At 42.1% G+C, this 23,412-nt stretch overlaps 2 protein-coding genes across 5 annotated transcripts in view; one reads left to right on the top strand and one right to left on the bottom strand.

The window, feature by feature from the left end:
• The window catches only part of LOC140185796 (L-seryl-tRNA(Sec) kinase), an 84,942-nt gene that overhangs the window by 12,484 nt on the left and 49,046 nt on the right, over positions 1-23,412 (bottom strand). For 2 of the 4 annotated variants that reach the window (XM_072239478.1, XM_072239482.1), the window contains exon 7: positions 12,798-16,069. The exons of 1 other annotated variant lie outside the window; for it this stretch is intronic. In XM_072239478.1, the coding sequence (XP_072095579.1) occupies positions 15,938-16,069 (132 nt within the window). In that variant the 3' untranslated portion in view covers positions 12,798-15,937. Of the gene's footprint in view, positions 1-12,797; positions 16,070-22,852; positions 23,088-23,412 lie in introns of those variants that run through there. One more of the 4 variants, XM_072239479.1, reaches the window with a different exon arrangement.
• LOC140185794 (disintegrin and metalloproteinase domain-containing protein 9-like) overlaps positions 1-23,412 on the top strand; it is a 75,060-nt gene that overhangs the window by 29,342 nt on the left and 22,306 nt on the right. Inside the window, exons 7-16 of the mRNA XM_072239477.1 lie at positions 1,847-1,912; positions 1,991-2,062; positions 3,433-3,602; positions 6,359-6,443; positions 8,080-8,216; positions 10,393-10,564; positions 12,943-13,032; positions 19,897-20,092; positions 21,811-21,916; positions 22,013-22,187. Of these exons, the coding sequence (XP_072095578.1) occupies positions 1,847-1,912; positions 1,991-2,062; positions 3,433-3,602; positions 6,359-6,443; positions 8,080-8,216; positions 10,393-10,564; positions 12,943-13,032; positions 19,897-20,092; positions 21,811-21,916; positions 22,013-22,187 (1,269 nt within the window). The remainder of the gene's footprint in view (positions 1-1,846; positions 1,913-1,990; positions 2,063-3,432; positions 3,603-6,358; positions 6,444-8,079; positions 8,217-10,392; positions 10,565-12,942; positions 13,033-19,896; positions 20,093-21,810; positions 21,917-22,012; positions 22,188-23,412) is intronic.

Genomic DNA, 23,412 nt, shown 5'->3' with positions numbered 1-23,412 from the left:
TTTCAGGCTGAGACCCTTCCTCGGGACTGAGAAGGAAGGGGGAAAATGCCAGAACAAAAAGGTGAAGAAGAGGAGGGAGGCTAGCTGGAAGGTGATAAGTGAAGCCAGATAATTGGAGTGTCAATTCCCCTTTTAATTCATGGACTGATTTTATCCTTGCCCATCCAACAAAAGTTAGCTAGTGGGAGAATTAAAGCTCCACAAGGTCCATCTATCTTTCAGGTGATCTGCTACAATGTTTTATTGCACAAAGCAAGAGTACCAATGTGCTTTTTAAATTGCAATATTTCTTCATACACAGTTCTTCCAGTTAGACAAAGCTGCTAATCAAGTAATATTTGGAATGTGCTTATGTTTTTTCATGAATTTATTAAACACAAGCACACAAAAAATTGTTCTAGCAGTCTGTTTCAAATTATCTCTGGAGCTGAATACTAGTCGAGACGTCTCCTTTTCACCAGTAATTTATAAAGAGAAACATTCAGAGTTAGAAAGATTACTTTATTCTGGATTGCACTAGCTACATGCTAACAGCGAAGGGCTGCACAGGGAAGCATTGGGAGCTTGTGCCCCCTGAATTAATTGAATTTTAATTTTAATCTTTCTAGTAGTTAATACTTGTGCATTACAGTTTGCCTACTCCAAGGGAAGGGTAGTTAATAGGATATTAATAGGATACCTGGCAGGATACTTGGTAGTGTGGAGGAGCAGAGGGATCTGGGGGTACATGTCCACAGATCCCTGAAAGTTGCCTCACAGGTAGATAGGGTAGTTAAGAAAGCTTATGGGGTGTTAGCTTTCATAAGTCAAGGGATAGAGTTTAAGAGTTGCGACGTAAAGATGCAACTCTATAAAACGCTGATTAGGCCACACTTGGAGTACTGTGTCCAGTTCTGGTCGCCTCACTCTAGGAAGGATGTGGAAGCATTGGAAAGGGTACAGAGGAGATTTACCAGGATGCTGCCTGGTTTAGAGAGTATGCATTATGATCAGAGATTAAGGGAGCTAGGGCTTTACTGTTTGGAGAGAAGGAGGATGAGAAGAGACATGATAGAGGTGTACAAGATAATAAGAGGAATAGCTAGAGTGGATAGCCAGCGCCTCTTCCCCAGGGCACCAGTGCTCAATACAAGAGGACATGGCTTTAAGGTAAGGGTTGGGAAGTTCAAGGGGGATATTAGAAGAAGGTTTTTTACTCAGAGAGTGGTTGGTGCGTGGAATGCACCGCCTGAGTCAGTGGTGGAGGCAGATACACTCGTGAAGCTTAAGAGACGACTAGCCAGGTATATGGAGGAATTTAAGGTGGGGGGTTATATGGGAGGCAGGGTTTGAGGGTCGGCACAACATTGTGGGTCGAAGGGCCTGTAATGTGCTGTGCTATTCTATGTTCTGTGTAATAGAATATTTTCATTCCTTCGGTACTTTTATCACTGCATGAAGTAAATTGCATTCTGATTGTATGATAGATCTGCGTATTTTAGCCAATTAAACTTATATGGATTTTAATGCACTTGCAACTTGAGGAAACTGGTAACTTTTCATATGATTGGTCTGAAATTGTTTTCCCCTTAAATATTACCAGTACATTTAAAGCAAGGGTTCCCAATCTTTTTTTATGTCATGGACCCCTGCCATTAAGCAAGGGTCCATGGATCTCTGGTTGGGAAACCCCTGATACCATGTTTATGACTATCCTGACATTGTATAAACTAAGTTAAGATACTCTGTAAACTGAAAACTATGTTTGAAAAATTCTTGTATGTAATATGCATAGATTTAGCCAGGTGTTAGATTTATTCAGGTATCTGAGCTGCAATCTAATCTTATCTCCATATTAAACCATTAGGTAAAGCGAGTTGTTTCACCAAAACCCCAATACGTGGAATTGGTTTTGGTTGTAGATAATGACAAAGTGAGTATCAGTTTATTTAAATTATTTCAAAAGTAGATTATAAAGAGCACCAGCCTCACTTACTTTTGTGTTTTTCAGTATAATCTTCACAGCAGAAATGAAACTCTGATTCAGATTCAAATGGTTGAATTGGTTCATCTTGTAAGCGGAGTATGTATAATTTTGTTTCTCAAAATCGGTTTTATAATCTGAGTTCACCTTTGAACATTCATATAATATTTGTTACTCCTGTGAGACATCAGTGTTCACATGGTGTTGGTTACAGGCAAGCAGATTGGATGCATGAAATAGAGGCATCTGATCTAAAGCAGTGGATTTTATGCATAGATGATCAGATATGATATGGTTCAGTGTGTGGTATACTTCTCATCTCTCTATCCACTCTGTTTTATTTTTTTTATTAGCGATATAACACAGCCCAATGAGCCCAAGCTGCCCAATTACACTCATGTGACCAATTAACCTACTAACACATACGGCTTTGGACCGTGGGGGGAAACTAGAGCACCCGGAGGAAACCCACATAGTCACATGGGGAAAATGTACAAACTCCTTACAGACAATGGCAAGAGTTGAACCCTAGTCACCAATGTTATAAAGCGATTGTGTTAACCACCTTGCTACTGCACCACCACTTCATCAAATTATTGAACACTTTAATCTGGCTGTTGTATTCCAGGGTTTTCTTGGTGATTTGCTGGAAGTAGTGACCTTAGACTGACTGCCACTTTAACACCAGGAGAAATCTGACAGAACGCAACTGGGGTATCCAGACAAGTGGAAAATCAGCTCTGGAAAAACCACAATGTTTCTCAGGGATTTTATAGAAATATCCATTCATCAAATGCTGGTTATTAACTGAGAAAGTGATGGCTCTGAATTCCTGAATAAAGTATATGTGAATGGGATATATTGGCTTTCCTGGTCTTGCTGGCCTACAAAGAATACTTTAGAATTTATTCACTTGGAACTCCCCAGGACAAGTATTGTTTGATAATAGACAGTATGTTAGACACATTATCCAATGTCATTCAACGTAGATGAGGGCTTGACCAATGAGAAACCTCCAGGCTTTCAAAAAAATCAAGAGGATAATGTCAGGGGTATGCAACTACTATGGACCACAGCTATTTCTGCACCATCTCTGCATCTGCATTCACCCAACCACACCATTCCCATCAATTAAGTAGAGTTAAAAATAAGGCCATAAAATTGAAGTTAAGTAAGCATAAGACTATAAGATCATAAGAAAAAGAACAGAATTAGGTCATTTGGCCCATTGAGTCAGATCTGCCATTTCATCAGGGCTGATCCATTTCTCTATGTATGTATGTATGGAAAGCACTTGATACTCAAATAATTCTAGAGTTTTTCCTCTTTTAATGCTTTTTTTTTTAAAAAAAGTTTTTTTCCCTCCACTAAAACATGAATAAAAACATGATGCTCACTGAAATAACATTCTTGGCTTTGTGACATGACTTTCACCAGGAGATGTTAACTGGCCTTTCCTCATCTTCCAGATGTTTAAATCTTTGAACGTTGCCGTCATATTGACTAGTCTAGTAATCTGGAAAGATGAAGATCAGATTGATATCACTTCAGATGCTGGGGAAGTTTTGAGTAATTTCGTACAATGGCGTCAACGAGTCCTGCTCCCTGAGAAGCAACATGACAGTGGACATCTGATTCTGTAAGTTTATTGGTAGGGGATATTCCCTGGATTTCTTCCTACCTGTTACTGTGAATTCAGAGAATTCACCTTCAAATATTTTTTTAGATTATATTTTAATATAGAATATGATTTATATTTTAAATACAGTTCAATATGCAATTCCTCATTAAGTGCATTCAGCAGAAATTTAACAACTTTAGGTCAACCCTTTCTTTCCATGCATTGTTAATTAATGTTAAAGGGTCTTTCTATGATGTGTAGCACTTCCTCATCTCAAGAAAAGCCCCATTTTAGTGTGAACTGAGAGCTAGCTGGTTACTCATTACAGACAGCACCATAACTGAGCCCAATCTTATTGTTAAATATTTTTCAGCAGGGATCACTGGAGAGTGATTAGTTAGATCCTCTTTTCTTAGCTTGAGCAATTTTAATATCATCACCAAGGACTGGTGTGGCCTGACTCATCAAAAACCTCATTAAGTGCGCCATCAAAATAAAGTGCTTGCAGCGGATACTTGAATAAACCAATGCCACTGTTAGAGACGAGCATGGGGAGTCACCCAGTACGATGCGTGTACTTGAATAAACCAACGCCACTGTTAGAGACGAGCATGGGGAGTCACCCAGTACGATGCGTGTACTTGAATAAACCAACACCACTGTTAGAGATGAGCATGGGGAGTCACCCAGTACGATGCATCTACTTGAGTTACAATACACGTGGACTAAGATGTTAACTGTCCTGTGCTATCACCAGTGGGATCATCAGTTGATATGTCACCTGTCTTCAGGAGATTCGGCCCGCCTATGATCAAGACTCCCTCGAGGTGGTGGGCCAGCAGTGCTAAAGCATCACCTCCCACTAGTGAGCTTAAAAACTTGGCATCTGCCTCTATCAGAGTTGTTGGTCACGTCCATCCAACAGATAGTCTGCTCTTCAGGTATCTATGCAACTACTGAAGGGTTTGCAAAAGATGTGTACACTGCCTGACTATCTGCCCCTCTGGACATACTTGGTCCATACCCATGCTGATCTTTTCTCTGCTGCCTCAGCTACAGCCCTGCTGGTTGACTTCTCTCTTCTAGTGAAGCCAAGGTCACACAGCCACTTCTGGAGAGTGAACGCAATAAACCCACGGCAGCCTACTTCAAATGGATAGCATGAGACCTTCCACCCTCTGTCTCTGCACTCTGATCTTAATTCTGCATACTTGGTTAACTTGCGCTCATGGGCTTCATCGATGTTGTCTTCCCAGGGGAGTGTGAGTTCACCAATAACCACTTCTCTACTGGTGTCAGACCATATGATTATATCTGGACACAATGTTGTGAAAGTTATTTGCTCCGGGAAACTGCCTTTCCCATCCAGGTCGGCCTTAACACACCAATCATTGGCTGAAGAAAGTGTGCTTGATCGTGAGCCTGTGCTGTACACCCTTGACTTGGGGCCCTCTTTCACAAATGGTATGCGGTTCTATGCAGCATGGGGCACAAGATAAGTTGTGCTGCAGTACTCTCCGCTCAACCGCTTCTGTTACAACTTTGAGAACGTTGTTATGTCTTCAAGTGTACATGCCGCTGGAAAGATTGACTCTGCATGCACTCGAGATATATTGAAGTGTTCCCTTCTCGCCACAAGCAGCACACCTGTCTGTCTCATCTTCATACCAGGTGTTGAGGTTGGCAGGTGTTGGGAGCAGATCGTACGCTGCTCTGCATAGAAAAGAAATGCGGAGCTGTTCCATCTGCCACAGAACATTCCAAGATAGATGTCGTTGTTCAACACTTTCCCACTGGGTCCAAGCCCCTTGTTTGGCCAGGCCAGCTGTTTTAGTTATCCTCTTCTCCTCTTCTGCCTCTCATATTTCTTGTGTTACAAGCTCACGGCGCTCCTCACCTGTAGAAGATGACCACCACCTGTGGGTTGTCCATCCAAGTCCCTGGCGGCCTAGCTGGGTAGCCCCAACCGTCTCCTTGTGCTTCAATCTAGACTCTGCCTCATCAACTGCTGCATGGGCTGACCACTTCCTGCCTGATCTCACATCCGACAGGGTGTCCTTGATGACAGGGTCTTTTGAGTCTCGAATAAATATCTACTTGAATATACCAACACCGCTGTTAGAGATGAGCATGAAGAGTTACCCAGTATGATGCACCTAAAACCTGAAAGCGATAAAACTAATGAAGCTAAAACTAGTGATATTAAATGTCCTGAAGCAGAATTAAGCTGTCAACAAAAATATATCACACTCAGCTGCCTGTAGCTCAAACTGAACTCTAGACTGACAAAGCATCTGTAGGTAACCAAACTATTCTCTTTTACCATGGTCCACCTACGTAACTAACTACCATAACAAACATAATAAAGGCACTACACAGCATACACTGCCGATACAAAACAGATACATGTCTCCTAAGGTGCTTCTGTCAGGTTGGTTTACCTTAAAACACTTGAGAAATAAAGCCTAATTTTATATTCAAAGAATGGGTGAATTAGACAAGGGTGGGAAGTAAAACACAAATATTTTTGGCCCCTGTAATTCAATTTGTATTGAAATTAATCAAATTGAATATTGGACAGGTCTTACAATATACAACTGATGTGATGCTATAGATTTCTGTGTGTCCAGCACCAGTTTCATTTATGATACTTTCAGCTGTAAGTATTCTTTGATAAATGCTTCACAGAAACAATGTTCTCTTAATTTTGAAATAGCAAGAACTTATCAGTTGTCACATTCTCAAACTTCACTTCCTTTTTGTTTCTGTTGCAGAGGCAAAGCACAGTTTAGTGGCATTCTTGGACTAGCCTACGTAAGCACAATCTGTTCTTCCAGGCTTGGAGGTGGAATTGATGTTGTAAGTTATCTGCTTTGTTACTTCAGCTAAGCAGTTGAATAAATCAGGAAGTTAATATTGCCACATATACAGTAGAAGCAGAAATGTAATCCTTTTCAATAATTTAGTCACTTTCAAAGTTTCAGAAACGAAGGGTCAATAACTACAGTATGTTTTTATCTTTTTGATGAAGGTATACTTACATATATTTATACAGTACTGTGCCAAAGTCTTAGGCACAAATATATATAGCCAGCGTGGCTAAGACCTTTACAGAGTACTATAGTAATTTTATGCATTGCACTGTACTACTGCTGCACAAAAAAACAAATTTTGTGACATACGTGAGTGATGATAAATCTGATTCTGATATGGGTCTCTATTGTGGACTGAAAGTGGGAAGGGGACAGGGAGCAGGGAATTAATGTTGGGAAAAGGGGAAGGGAGAGGGGAGGGTTGGGAAGCACCCGAAAGACATTCTGTAATGATCAATAAACCAATTGTTTGGAATCAAATTACCTTACCTGGTGTCTTAGGGCTGGGTGTGTCGGCACCCGCACCACCCAACCCCCCGCCCCCCCCCCGCCTCTGGCACTCCTTCTCTGCCACCTATCCCACAACCCTCCCGCGGAACTCTACCCTCGCCATTCCCAACATCCTTCGCTCCCACCAGATTTACAAACTGGCTCTCCGCTCAATGTCAATAAGCACAGTACTGTGCTAAGTTCTTTGGCATGCTAACTGTATATATATGTGCCTAAGACTTTTACACAGTACTGTATACAAATACATGTATATTGTATATATGTATATTTTTCATATTTAGAGATGCGGTACAGAGTAGGCCCTTCCAGTCCAATGAGCCATGTTGCCCAGCAACCCACCTATCTAACGCTTGTCGGGCCTGCACAGGCAGCCACCTCCCAGTCTCCACCCACGTAACAAGAGTCATCTGCCACTCCTTTCCAACTTGTCACCTGCAGCCTATTTCATTAAACCCAGCTCTCATCCACAGTCCTCTTTCACCTGTCGAACCAGCCAACCTCAACCAGTTGCTCCTCGCCTCCCGCGCCCTTGTTGCCTGTGGTGTTTAGTACCTGTTCTCTTGTTTGGTGACCCCTGGTGGCTTGTTACTTTTGGAATTTGTTATTAAAGTTACTGCTCATTGCTGAATCGTCTCTGCTGCTCTGCTTTTGGGTCAAGCCTCCTCTACATTTCCTGAAAGTGTGTCTTGCTCTTTAAAATACTCTATGTATCTTTGTTGGGAGCACCAACCTTACAGATGTGCCTCCCAGTCACACACCATCCTGATTTGGAAGTATATCACCATTTTTTGGCCAAAATCCTGGAACATCCTTTCAGCATTTAGCAACAAGACTGCAAAAGGCCAACATCACCATCCCCAGGCCTGTAAGGTATAGGCAATACATTTTGGGCTTGCCAGCAACATCCACATTCCAAACAATGAAAGAAACAAAAATGACAATGTCGATTTTTATTTGATAGCATTCCTCTGTGGGACGACATATTTCGTCAGAAATTAGAATTCTAATTTATTATCAGCATAAATTATGTTTCACCATGTTGGAGATGCTTTGTAAATGGAAGTAACTGTTGTTCCCTGTTAGCAATCAAATCTCTCTCTCCTTTTAACTAGTTTGCAGACAGTAATGTGGCAAAGGCTGCAACGCTTCTTGCTCACGAATTAGGGCATAACATGGGCATAAAGCATGATACTACTGCTCAACATTGTAAATGTTCAGACACTCCTTGCATCATGAATCCAACTCTTACGTAAGTACGAACCTCGCTTATTGAATATGTTTCCTGTGGATGTGAAAATGTAAATTATTTTCTCTGCTTGCTTGACAATGTTTAAAGTTGAATTTCAGCTGAAGAGATGGATGGCAGAAGAATCCGAATCTAACAGTAAGGACCATTTACAGAAGTGGAGATCACAGAAGAAATTAACAAAATTAGCCTAGGCAACTGAATGAGTCAAGTTTCAGAACAATTACCGATGAGGGAATGTCGAATAAGTTACCATGACAAGAAATAGAATCACTTAGTATAAATATATTCAGGAATGGGGAGAGAATCTATTCTGGAGGGAAAAGGGTATATGGGATATAGTGAGAGACGTCCAGGTAGAAAATAACAGCCTAGTCAGTATAATATTTTCTAGTTACAGTAGTTAATTCAGCAGGTCAGGCAGCATCTATGGAGAAGAGTAAATAGTCGACGTTTTGGGCTGAAATCCTTCATCAGGACTGATGAAGGGTGTCAGCACAAAACATCAACTGTTTACTCTTTTCCATTGATGCTGCCTGACCTGCTGAGTTCCTCCAGAATTTTGTGTGTGCTACTTGGATTTCCAGCATCTGCAGATTTTCTCTTCTTCCCAATTACACATAAATCGTGGAACTATTTCTGATTTAAACACTCACCCAATTGTCTTGTAAAACTGGGAATTAAATTCACTTTTAATTTCCTTATTAATAACAAATTCCACATCATAATTAATACACACAAAATTCTGAAGGAACTCAGTAGGCCAGGCAGCATCAACAGTAAACATAGAAACATAGAAAATAGGTGCAGGAGTAGGCCATTCGGCCCTTCGAGCCTGCACTGTCATTCAGTACGATCATGGCTGATCGTCCAACTCAGAGCCCTGTACCTGCCTTCCTTCCATACCCCCGATCCCTTTAGCCACAAGGGCCATATCTAACTCCCTCTTAAATATAGCCAATGAACTGGCCTCAACTGTTTCCTGTGGCAGAGAATTCCACAAATTCACCAAACAGTTGATGTTTCAGGCCGAGACGCTTCATCAGGCTGAGTTCATCTCACATTTTGTCTGTGTTACTTTGATTTCCACCATATGCAGGTTTTCCCTTGTTTGTGATTCCAAATCATAATTATTTATTACATCAAACAATTTCTTTTCCTCTGCCTTGCTGCTTTCACAACCACTAATAGTTGTCACCACATTTAATTTGCCTTTCTGCCACTTGAATATGTTCTCCCATATTTGCTCTATCAAAACTCTTCAGAATTATGAGCACCCAAGAATCAGTATGTGGTTTAATATCACCGGCACGTGTCATGAAATTTATTGTCTGCAGCCGCAGTACAATGCAATATATGATAATAGAGAAAAACTTGAATTATAGTAAATACATGTTTTTAATAGTTAAATTAAATAAGTAGTGCAAAAATAAAAATAAATTAGGTAGTGTTCATGGGTTCAATGTCCATTCAGAATTCTGATGACAAGGGGGAAGAAGCTGTTCCTAAATCATTGAGTGTGTGCCTTCAAGCTCCTGTACTTCCTTCCTGATGGTAGCAATGAGAAGGGGGCATGTCCTGGGTGATGGTGGTTCTTAGTGATGGACACGGCCTTTTTGAGGCACCACTCCTTGAAGATTGTGGATATTACATAAGCTAGAGCCCATGATGGAGCTAAGTTTACAACTCTCTGCAGCTTACTTCAATCCTGTGCAGTAGTCACCCCCACCCCCATACTAGCCTGTTAGAATGCTCTCCACAATACATCTGTCGAAATTTTGATTAAATCTTCCCTTACTGTGTTAATGGAGAACAATCCCAATTTCTTGAGAGTCTTCACCTAATTAAACTGTAGTACTAAATCTCAGACACTAGTATTGATTTTTTTTTCTTTTACTGAAATCAGTGATCAGTGTTAGACCGTCATTACAATAGCTACTTGGTCAAGATTAACAATTAATGGCAAAGAAATTTAGATGGAATAACTTACTCTGTCCTCCAGGTTTGGGGGTTCAGCTCAGGGCTAACAACCCTCACTGGTCAAAAAACAATGGAAGCAGCATTGAAGAATCCTTCTGTACAGACAGAAATGGAGGATGTTCATTGCTGCCCTAAACGCCAGCGGTGTAACAAGTAGTAGGTAAAGTACTCTAATACTGCATCTTCCACTTTATTACAGAAATTCCATGGAGTTCAGTAACTGCAGTGAGAAAGATTTTATAAGCCTGGTTGCGAGTGGAAGAGGATTATGTCTTCGAAATGAACCCAGGGTGGAAGATTATTATTCTTTCCCATCCTGTGGCAATAACATTGTGGATGAGGGAGAGGAATGTGACTGCGGAACACCGAAGGTGAAAAATAAAACTTCATATTCTTTGATTCACTTCTGTAAACGTAGGCCTTGTGCATTGGTGCATGAGCAATCTTTGTCGACCAATCTGACATGTGGTCCCATTGATTATAAATGTACTTAGCTTAGCAAACAAATACAAGGATTATCCCCACCTTATTTTGATAATAAATTGCAAGAAAAAAGTAAATACTCTTGTAATTCTACTTTTCTACTGATGCCCAGACCTTTCAAAAGCTTTAGTATATCAAAAATTCAGCTTCTTTAATCTCCTTCCTCCACATTTCACATATCACCACTGTCCTCTGTGATTTAACATATTTACATACGCTAGCACCTCAATTTTTAAAGTTTTTATCCCTTTACTGAAATTCCTCCACTGTCTTATTCCTCCTCCTTCCTCACATCACTTCTCAGCTCTGCCGTTTAATCCATATCCCTTCGCCTCAGGCTCCCAATTGCTCTGTTGCCTCTTTCTGTTGTCTCACTATTTTCACCTGTGGCTTAAGTCACAAGACCTGGACAATTCCTTTACCTTCTTCCATCCCACTGAGGCAAGGTGAGGCAGTGGGCCCTTCGCTGAGAGCGAGGAAAACCTGAGATTTAAGTACTGGGAAGAATCGTAAAGGTCGGGTACAGGCCAAATCGAGGTGGTGGGGTCCAGGCCTCAGTGCAAATCTAAGTGACTGAACCTATTGCTTGGACAAAGATTTAGGTGCTGGGCCAGATTGAAATGGTCAGAGTGTTGGGGCCCGAGGTGAGGAATGAGCTGGTGCAGCTCACTGCTCCGTGATATTTTCTCCGCTCTGCGCTGAACCGAGGGTCTGGGGATGGACTCACTGTGGGCTTCAGTTCAGAATGCTATCTGCTTGCATTTATTGTTTGCATGATCTGTTTTTTTCCTGCACATTGGGTATTCAATGGTCTTTTTATGGGTTATTTTGGGTTTCTTTGTTTTGTGCTGCCTGTTAGGAGACGAATCTCACGGTTCTATAATGTATACACACTTTGATAATAAATGCACTTTGAATTTAAAACCCAGCTCTTTGATTAAGTTTTTGGTCATCTCTTTTCATACTTGTTTTTTTGTGTCCCATTTCAATGGTTCCATTCAATATCAGAGAATGTATATAGTTTACGACCTGAAGTTCTTACTCTTTGCAGATATCCACAAAACAGAAGCAGTCCCCAAAGAACCAATGAGTGAAAAATGTTAGAGCCCCAAAGACCCCCATCCCTCCTCCCACGCACAAGCAGCAGCAAAGCATCAATCCTCTCCCCACCTCCTTCCCCCCCCCACCCCACTTGTTCTAGCAGGAAGCATCAGCGCCCATCACCCGTCAAGCAGGCAATTGCAAGAACCCAAAGAGCTCATGATCTACATTCCAACAAAAAAAAACACACAGTCCAAAACCCTAGCACTTCAACATGCCACAGGCCCTGTCCCTCACTAACAAGGGAAAGAGAGGTGTCACCCTTTCCAGGGAGAAGGGAGACCAATAGATCACTGTTTTGATGTTACAATCCAAAGTGGTGCTTATTGAGATTAGCTGACTTGAGAACCAGCAGACCTTCCTCCCCCACCCTCACCGAGAGAGAGAGCGATTGCCTGAATACAGAGGGCTACAACATCTGCACCCGCTGACTCGATGTTCCGATCATTGAATATTTTTCAAGTTATAAAATACATATAGATTATTGATATCAAGGAGGTAGTTCGAAAAGCTCATGGACCATAAGATCTAGGAGCAGAATTAGGCCATTTGGCCCATCGAGTCTGTTCTGCCATTTCATCAAGGCTGATTCAATTTTCCTCTCAGTCCCAATCTCCTGCCTTCCCCCTGTATCCATTCATGCCCTGACCAGCCAAGAATCTATCAACCTCTGCCTTAAATATACATAAAGACTTGGCCTCCACAGCTGCCTGTGGCAAAGAATTCCACCGATTCACCCCCCTCTGGCTAAAGAAATTCCTCCTCACCTCCGTTCTAAAAAATGTCCTTCTATACTGAGGCTGTGTCCTCTGGTCTTAGGCTGCCCCACCATGGGAACCATCCTTTCCACATCCACTCTATCAAGGCCTTTCACCATTCAGTAGGTTTCATTCATGTCACCCTTCACATTAAGCTGTTTTTCCTTCTTTTCTAACAATATCAAAAGATAAAATTAGAATTATGCCTTCAGGTAGGCTGTGCTTTCTTGGTTATTCACTGCTGTCATTTGCTTTTACAATTACATGATCACATTTCATTGTAGTGACAAAGAAAACAAGATTAGGTTCAAACATACAAATGAGGTTACAACAAATTTCACTTTAAACTACATGAATCAACTATTAATTTGACATTGTTAATTTTAATTTTCTTTTGTTTGCTCTAGAATTGTAAAAATCCCTGCTGCAATGCAGCCACTTGTACTTTAACGTCAGGATCCGACTGTGCCCAAGGGAGGTGCTGTAAGGACTGCAGAGTAAGTTCAGTGATTCTGTTGTAAATGCAGAGGACTTGCATTTGAATCATGATTGCAAAAGAAAATGTTCCTACATTGCTGGATAAGCTACTCACCAGATTCTTCTTATTGATTTGGATTAGTTGCAAGCTTCAAAATCATTAAAGACCAAATAAAAAATATGTACACGGGACCCCGTCAGTTTAGGTAACTTGACTTATGGGAATCCAAATTTGCACAACTTCTCCCATACACTCTTAAACTATTTTCTTAATAGATATAGCCATTCCAAACACACAAAACATACAGGAATCGATGAGAAAAACACCAGAAATATGCGGAATTAAAAGAGGAAATTTAAAGATAATGGAACATGAACAACGTGTACCTTGTCCCAATAGCAATATCTACAACTGGTATCATCCTGAAATCACTGCACAATAAAATCAAATAATTAGGTCTGTAAATCTCCAGAGAGCCACAATACTAAATACCACTAGAAAAGTCTGGAAGTTCCTAGCAATTGAGAGGTGATTGTGCTTGACTATACCTATTTGAGATGAGAAAAAAAAATAATAATAATAATTTAATTTACTGAATCAGATGAAAATTGGATATGAAATCAGAGACAATCAACTTTTTTGACAAGGTGACAAGAGGAATTGATGAGTGTGGGGCAGTGGATGTTGTCTACATGGATTTTAATAAGACATTTGACAAAGTCCCTCATGGGAGGCTAAGATGCATGGGATCTGCAGAGAATTGTCTGTTTGGATTCAGAACTGGCTCGCGCAGGGAAGACAGAGGGTAGTGGTTGAAGGGACGTATTCGAGCTGGAGGTCTATAATTGGTGGAGTTCCAAGGGATCTGTGCTGGGACCTCTGCTATCTGTGATGTATATAAATGACCTGGAAGATGGGTGAGTTAGTAAATTTGCGGGAGATATCAAGAATGGTAGAGTTGTGGATAGTGCGGATAGCTGGCCAACAATACAGAACAATATAGACCAGTTGTAGATATGGGCTGAGATGGTGTTTAACTCAGATAAATGAGAGGTGTTGCACCTTAGTAAGGCAAATGTAAGGAGACAGTATACTGTTAGGGGCAAAGTCTTTAACAGAGTTCTCGGGATCCAGGTTCATAGATCCTTAAAAGTGGCTACAAAGTTTGATAACATGGTTAGGAAGGCTAATGGAATGCTTACTTTTATTAGTCAAAGCATTGAGTTCAAAAGTTATGTTGCAACATTATAAAACTTGGGTTAGGCCACACCTGGAATATTATGTACAGTTCTGGTCACCCCACTATAGGAAGGATGTTGAGGGTTTGGCAAGAGTGCAGAAGAGGTTCACCAGGATGCTGCCTGATTTAGAGGCCATGTGTTATCATAAAAGGCTGGATAAACCACCAATGTTTTCTCTGAAGTATTGGTAGCTGAGGGGAGATTTACAAGATTATGTGAGGCATAGACAGACTGGACAGAAAGCATCTGTTTTCCAGGGTTGAAATGTCTAAACCAGAGGGCATCCATTGATTGTGAGAGAGGGGGGAGGTTCAAGAAGGATGTGAGGGGCAAGTTTTTTATCCAGAGAGTTGTGGATGTTTGAAATGCGCTGCTTGATATGGTGGTAGAGGCAAATACATTAGATTAGATTATGAGGACACTCAGTCCTCGTTTGTTGTCATTTAGAAATGCATGCATTAAAAAATGATACAATGTTCCTCTAGTATGATATCACAGAAAAACAGGACAGACCAAGACTAAAACTGACAAAAACCACATAATTATAACTTATAGTTACAACAGTGCAAAGCAATACAGTAATTTGATAACAGCAGACCATGGGCACAGTAAAGAAAAAGTCTCAAAGTCCCGACAGCCCCAACATCTAACGCAGACGGTAGAAGGGAGAAACTCTTCCTGCCATGAGCGTCCAGCGCTGCAAACTTGCCGATGCAGCACCCTGGAAGCACCCGACCGCAGTCCAACTCTGAGTCCATCCGAAAAACTTTGAGCCTCCGACACAGAGCACCGAGCACCATCTCTGCCGAGCAAAGTGACCCTGCCCTGGCCGCCGAGGACTCAGGGCCTTCCCCTCCGGAGATTTCGGATCACACAGTAGCAGTGGCAGCGAAACAGGCATTTCAGAAGTTTCACCAGATGTTCCTCCGTGCTTCTCAAGTTTGCCTCCATCAAATCAGAATTGTGCACGGCACCCCACTTGACATCTCTAAGTGTCACCATCTCTAAGTTGAACTCCATCTGCCACTTCTCAGCCCAGTTTTGCATCCTATTGATGTCCCACTGTAACCTCTGACAGCCCTCCACACTATCCACAACACCCTCAACCTTTGTGTCATGAACAAATTTATTAACTCATCCCTCCACTTCCTCGTCCAGGTCATTTATAAAAATCACGAAGAGAAGGGGTCCCAGAGCAGATCCCTGAGGTACACCACTGGTCACCGACCTCCATGCAGAATATGACCTGTCTACAACCACTCTTTGCCTTCTGTGGGCAAGCCAGTTCTGGATCCACAAAGCAATGTCCCCTCGGATCCCATGCCTCCTTATTTTCTCAATAAGCCTTATCAAGTGCTTTGCTGAAATGCATATACACTACATCTACTGCTCTACCTTCATCAACGTGTTTAGTCACATCCTCAAAAAATTCAATCAGACTCGTAAGACACGGCCTGCCCTTGACAAAGCCATGGTGACAATTCCTAATCATATTTTACCTCTCCAAATGTTCACAAATCCTGCCTCTCAGGATCTTCTCCATCAACTTACCAACCACTGAAGTAAGACTCACTGGTCTATAATTTTCTGGGCTATCCCTACTCCCTTTCTTTAATAAAGGAACAACATCCACAAACCTCTAATCCTCCGGAACCTCTCCCGTCCCCATTGATGATGCAAAGATCATTGCCAGAGGCTCAGCAATCTCCTCCCTCGCTTCCCACAGTAGCCTGGAGTACATCTCGTCCAGTCCCAGAGACTTATCCAACTTATCCAACGTATTCCTTTGGCGTAACACCTTGGTCTGAAACTGATCTGAAAAATTCACAAAGGAAAATAAGAACTGAAATGAAAAATTTCAGAAAACACTATGTACACTTGAACACACTTAGATTGACACTACCCCAGACAGAAAGAGAAAGAGGAGTAACAGGCATCAATCATTGACACAACAGTCAGACAAAACTTCTAAGAATATACTTTCATCAGTAAAAACAGAATTTAGCACACCGCACGAGCATATGCAAATCTGATAAGAAGTAGCTCAGAATTTATCAGCTTGAGCTGTTAAAAATAAAAAAATTTAGTAATTATAACAATAATAATAATGAAATGTTTGCTGGTGTTCATTAATGACTTGATGGAGTATACATTCGGTTGGTTTAATACGGGGAATGTTAATGTGATTATTAAATTAAAGAATAATATCAAATATACATATGGCACATAAAGCAATATGACATGGTTTGCTGTAGAAAATGAACATTTCTGACTCAAGGAGAAATCAGTTCACAGACGGTTCTCATTTACGTGACCACAGGACAGCCTCTAATTTTATATGTATAATGTAGTTAATGAATAATGAATAAATAGTCTTGTTTTCCTGGGCTGCCTGGTAAAACTAGAAGAATTCTGCAAAATCTGTTTTCTCATGTGTAATACATTCTGACCTACATCCTGATTACCATCTCTAGCCAGTCTTGTTGGTCAATGCAGCTCTGGGTAATGCTGTGTTCTCCTTTCACTGGGGAAATATGTGGGCCTAATGAACTGTTTGTGGAAAGAATGTTGTTGTGCTGTATGATACCTGTTTGGTTGCAGGAAGCTTATATGTTCTGTAGCAATGCAACCCTTTCTCAGTTAGCAGTGGGGAAGATCCATATCACAGGCATTTTCTATGCCAGATCTCTCTCAGTTTATGGAAAAGCAAGACTTGAAAATGTGTCTGAGGCTGGTGCATTACACATTATATTGATGTTCTGCTCACACCAATCATTACAACAAATAACATTGAATTGGAATATCTAGCCCTGTGTCATAAATTGTTTCCTTCTCATTCCAACTAAAAAGTTATGTAAATATGCTTGTTTTTTTTGGGGGGGGGGGGAATTGTCTTCAGTCTCAAGATATCTAATTCTTTGCTGTTCAGGTGTTATTGTAACCTCAAATGTTACCTCAGGCACAGCCTGGTGCAGTGTAGAGGTTGCCCCAGTTCAAATATCCCAGTCTACTTCCAGAATAGTTTTTACAACCAGCGAGGCCCTAACCCTAGGCTCAAAAGCTGCTAAGGTTGTTGTGGTTATTAAACATCTTTGGCATTTACAAACATTGAAAATTACTCCTATAACAATATAAGAATGCAACACACACAAAAACTCACAACATGCTGGACGAACTCAGCAGGTCGGGCAGCATCCGTGGAAACGATGAGTCGACGTTTTGGGCCGGAACCCTTCGTCAGGACTGTAGAGGGAAGGGGCAGAGGCCCTATAAAGAAGGTGAGGGAAGGGTGGGAAGGAGAAGGCTGGTAGGTTCCAGGTGAAAAACCAGTAAGGGGAAAGATAAAGGGGTGGGGGAGGGGATTTTGTGTTTACAACACACATAAAAGTTGCTGGTGAACGCAGCAGGCCAGGCAGCATCTCTGGGAAGAGATACTAAGAATAGTTCCTTTTTTAAGTTCAAAGTAAACTTATTATCAAGATACATAAATGTCACTATATACAACCCTGAGCTTCATTTTCTTGAGAGCATTCTCAAGAAATGCATAGAATGATAACCATTACAGAAACAATGCAAGACCGCACCAACTTGGGTGGTCAACTGGTGTGCAAACGACAACAAACTGTGCAAAGGTAAAGAGAAAGAAATAATAATGTAAATAAGGAACAAATATCGAGAACATGAGATGAAGAGTCTTTGAAAATCAGTCCATTGGCTGTAGGAGCATTTCAATGTTGAGGCAAGTGAAGTTGTGTGAGGTTATCCCCTTTGGTTCAAGAGCCTGATGGTTGAGGGGTAGTAACTGTTCCTGAACCTGGTGGTGTGAGTTGTGGGATTCCGGTACTTTCTTCCTGATGGCAGCAGCAAGAAGAAAGCATGTTCTGGGCGGTGGTGGGGGTGGGGGGGGGGCTGTCCCTGATGATGTAAGCATGTCCCACATGCACTTATACCAAATTAATTTAACATAACCAAAACAAACAAACATCCCCTGAAGCTTCATTCTCCCATCCATTCACTTCAGTTGGACTGTTGTATCTACACTAGATTGAATCTAATATCAAGTCAAGTCACTTTTTATTGTCATTTCAACTATAACTGCTGGTACAGAACATAGTAGAAATGAGACAACATTTTCCAGGACCATGGTGCTACATGAAACAATACAAAAACTATACTGAACTACGTAAGAAAAAACACGAAAACTACAGACCTATCCAGGACTGCATAAAGTGCACAAAACAGTGCAGGCACTACAATAAATAATAAACAAGACAATAGGCACAGTAGAGGGTATAGTAGGTTGGTGTCAAGCCAGGCTCTGGGTATTGAGGAGTCTGATGGCTTGGGGGAAGAAACTGTTACATAGTCTAGTCGTGAGAGCACGAATGCTTCGGTGCCTTTTTCCAGATGGCAGGAGGGAGAAGAGTTTGTATGAGGGGTGTGTGGGGTCCTTCATAATGCTGTTTGCTGTGCGGATGCAGCGTGTGGCGTAAATGTCTGTGATGGCTGGAAGAGAGACCCCGATGATCTTCTCAGCCGACCTCACTATCCGCTGCAGGGTCCTGCGATCCGAGATGGTGTAATTTCTGAACCAGGCCGTGATGCAGCTGCTCAGGATGCCCTCAGTACAACCGCTGTAGAAAGTGGTGAGGATGGTGGGGGGGGGGGCGGCACAGGAGATGGACTTTTCTCAGCCTTTACAGGAAGTAGAGACGCTGCTGGGCTTTCTTTGCTATGGAGCTGGTGTTGAGGGACCAGGTGAGATTCTCGGCCAGGTGAACACCAAGAAATTTGGTGCTCCTACTGATCTCTACGGAGGGGTCGATTCTCCAGGCTCAGCAGCAGATATTCCAGCCTGGGGCTAGAATGTGGGTCTGATAAACTCCAGGATGAGTCTATCAGTACAACATTGTGGTTCATAGCACCTCAGAATCTTGTGTTGGAAGATGCTGTCATTGTCTTCAACCTGCTCCAGTACAGAATGTGATGCTTTCTACTGAGAAACTGTGTACATACATCTATTGATTCTTCTGGACACATCTTCAGTGATGTTCCTGGAATCATCGGGTGTTTTGGGTCTTTCAACATCATACAACCTCCTCCAGGTGACCCAGCCGGGGCTGATCAGACCCCAGCTTGTGTCCAGATGGCTAGCTACTTACGACTCCATGGCTCCCCTCTTTTGAGCCACAGCCATCTTGAGGCCCTCTCTGCCACATCGGTGGTACTGCGGATGGCTCTCCTCTTCCTTTCTCCCTCGATGCCCAAAATGCTGAAGGCTTCAACTAAAGAACGGGCTACGAATCCCCTACAACCAACCTCCACTGGGAGACACCTCGCGCTCCATCCAGCCTGCTGACAGTTGCTGACCAGTCCTGCATACTTGGAGAGCTTCCTTTCAAAGGCCTCTTCCAAGCTATCTTCCCATGGGACTGTCAGCTCCAGCAGCACCACTTGCTTAGTAGACTCAGATAAGTCCTGGAAAGTACTGGGATCAGATGGAAGATTAGATCCACTGATGCATTGCTTTAAATCATATATGTTACATTATTCACCAGTTGTTGAAAAATTATAAGTAAAATATACATTTTTATAAATAACTAAACAAACATTGATATTAATATATTGCTGGATCTATACAGTTCCTTCCTGCAGGAACATTATGCAGAGCTGTAACTAATGTCTGCGACCTCCCAGAGTATTGCAACGGCTCGTCATCCTTCTGCCAGCCTGATGTCTTTGTCCAGAATGGCTACCCATGTGCAAACTCAACAACGTACTGCTATGGAGGAGTATGTCAGACCTACGACAAACAGTGTCAGGATCTCTTTGGCCCGTGTAAGTGCAAAGGTTTTCATTACTTCAGGGACCGAAACACACGTCCTCTTCAAATTAGAGAAAAAGGCGTCTCAAATTCATTAATGTTCTTTATGTGAGTTAGATTCATGACAACATGAAAAGTTTTAAGTTTTAATTTATGTGGGTGAAATAACTCCCCATGGACTCAGCCCAAAATTAACCTTCACAGTGCTATAAATATGTTTTCTGGTATTGTCCAGCTCCCAAAGCAATTAAAATACATTTCAACAAGCCATTTTGAGGAAATAGATGTATGGTGGTATTTTATCCATGCCTGTTGCTTTTCCCTGCCACGGATTTTGTGAAACATCAGGCCATTTGGTCATTGTATAACATCTCCTATGTCCACATGTGAGAGTTCTGTGCTCATGCATGCACACACCGACCTTCTGGGTCCGCATATCCAACACAGACTAGCAGTTATTGGAATATTTGCTGCCATTTCCTTCTGCTTCCATTCAGAAGGACCCTGCATCTACGGAGAAGCTTGCTGATTACTGAGCCAGCCACCCTGATGATCATTCCTTGTCCTACCTCTGAAATCTCCCTGCTTTTATTTCAGCAGGCTTTCCCTGTCAATCAGTGGTAGTGCTCTACTGGGTATTTTCAGTGAACTGGATGGCTGAATGGTGAGACCCCAGCCTTTCCTGTGATCTCAGGGACATCCAGGATGGGGCAGTGGTGAAGGGAGAATGAATTTGATAGGATTTGTTTGCACAAACCAAAAATCAACAAAGCAATTGCTTTTCCCAGAAGATTAACTTGCAGACCTCGGTGATGTTTCACAGTGCTGGGCTTATTTCAGGTTGCGAGGGTTTGGTATGAGGTCACCCGTCAGCCCAGGTTAAAGGCATAGCCAGGAAGCATGTCCATAAGTGTCTGTGTCAACCACCTGTGAAATGAAGGAAGTGATATCTTCAGATGCACAATGACTGACCATGTGACCACTGCTAGTAGATGAACACCAGCAGTGTGGAATGCACTGTGGGCTTTGGCAGGCGTGTTGTCAAGTGCATGGTGGCCAAAACCATGCCATTAAACGGCAGGTAGATGTCAGGTAAGATAATTCAGCCCTATATACCGGAGAAAGCATCATAGAACGACCAAATAACACTGTTATTTGTCAAGCATCTCCACTCCATCCACCAGAAACGGAACTTCCCGGTGGCAAAACATTTTAATTTCGATTCTCATTCCTGTTGCAAAATGTTTGTCCATGGCCTCCTCAGGGTGAAGGAGCAGCACCTTATATTCCATCTGAGTAGCCTCCAATGTGATTGCATGAAAATCGATTTCTCTTTCCGGTAAAAAAAATCCCTCTTCTATTCCCCACTCTGGCTTCATACCTCTTCTCACCTGTCTATCCCCTCCCCTGGGTTCCTTTCTCCTATAGTCTACCCTTTTCTCTTATCATATTCCTCCCTCTCCAGCCCTTTACCTTTCAAACCCACCTGGCTTCACCTACAGTATCACCGCCCAGCTACCTTCCTTCCCCTCCCCACACCTTTTTATTCTGGTGACTTTCCACTTCCTTTCCAGTCCTGAAGAAGTGTCTCAGCCCAAAGCATCAACTTGTTTTCTCTTTTTCATAGCTGCCTGACCTGCTGAGTTCCTTTGTGCACGTTTCTTTGGATTTCCAGCATCTACAGACTTTCTTGTGGTTTTAAATAACACTGTTCCTGTGATATATTCCGCAGTTTCACAGCGTGCTCCAGATGCATGTTTTTTTCATGCAAACGTGCAGGGGGATAGGTTTGGGAACTGTGGATACCAAAAATCAGGTTTCAAAAAGTGCCATAGAAGGTATGAAAAACGTTTGAAGAATAATTGAATGAAGAAAAGTTTTCAAACTGATATTTTTGACCCTTAAGTATTATCATGTGGTCTTTGCATTTTCAGCAACGTTGCCTGTGGTAAAATTCAATGCATTAAAGTGACGGAGAAACCTGCAGGTGTTGACACGAGCACTGTATCTGTTGATGGTACTGAATGCGTGAATGCTAACTTCCATGTGGGCACAGATGTCATAGATCCTTCATACGTGAATACAGGCACTGGCTGTGGCAAGGACAAGGTAACTATGAGCTGATGTAAATCAATACAATGAAAACAATGATTAGGGATCATTAATGCAAAAACTTTATCCATCCAGTATTTCTTCAAAGTTCAGAGTAAATTTACTATCAAAGTGCATATATGTTACCTTATACAATCCTGAGGTACGTTCACTTGTGGGCATACTCAGTAAATCCAAGAACAATAATAGGACCAATGAAAGGCCACACCCAACAGGGCAGACAAATAACCAGTATGCAAAAGACAACAAACAGCAAAAATGCTAAAAGGAAAATAATAATAATAAATATATATAGTTATATAGGCACCCGTTAGTCTCGTGAGACCATGGATTTGAGCCTTGGAAGGTTCCCAGGGCGCAGGCCTGGGCAAGGTTCTATGGAAGACCGGCAGTTGCCTGTGCTGCAAGTCTCCCCTCTCCACGCCACCGATATTGTCCAAGGGAAGGGCACTAGGGCCGATACAGCTTGGCACTGGTGTCGTCACAGTGCATTGTGTGGTTAAGTGCCTTGCTCAAGGACACACCACGCTGCCTCAGCTGAGGCTCGAACTAGCGACCTTCAGGTCACTAGACCGACGCCTTAATCACTTGGCCATGCGCCAACACTAATAATAAATAATCAATCATAACAAATAAACAATAAATATCGAGAACATGAGATGAAGAGTCCTTGAAAGTGAGTCCATAGGTTGTGGGAACAGTTCAGTGACGGATCAAGTGACGTTGAGTGAAGTTATCCTCGCTGGGTCAAGGGCCTGATGGTTGAGCAGTAATAACTGTTCCTGAACCTGGTGGTGTGAGTCCTGAGGCTCCTGTTACCACCTTAAATTCCTCAGTGCTGTCATTTCAAAAATAAATACAGAATCTGCTGTAAACACTCAGCAGGTCAGGCAGCATCTACAGAAAGAGAAACTGAGTTAACATTTCAGGTCGAAGATTCTTCACCAGAACTGGGAAAGTGAGAAAGCAAGGTTAAAATGTACAGTAAATACTTTTCCAGGCTTGTGGTACTGCCCTTTTTGCCACCTTTACATACAAATAGACATAAATACAGTACTGTAAATAAATGCTGTCTATTAAGATGGAACAGTCCCTTTGCAGAACACTCCAATAACAGTTCCGCAACATTGGGGGACCGCTCCATTGAGCAATTCTGTCCCATCCACCACAAGCGGGACTTCCCGGTGGCCAAACGGTTTATTTCCAATTTCCATTCCCGTCC

Source organism: Mobula birostris, chromosome 21 (genome assembly GCF_030028105.1).
Source record: "Mobula birostris isolate sMobBir1 chromosome 21, sMobBir1.hap1, whole genome shotgun sequence".
NCBI classification, from domain to species: domain Eukaryota; kingdom Metazoa; phylum Chordata; class Chondrichthyes; order Myliobatiformes; family Myliobatidae; genus Mobula; species Mobula birostris.
Note: the sequence above shows the minus strand (reverse complement) of the source record. Positions and strands in the feature narration are given on the sequence as shown.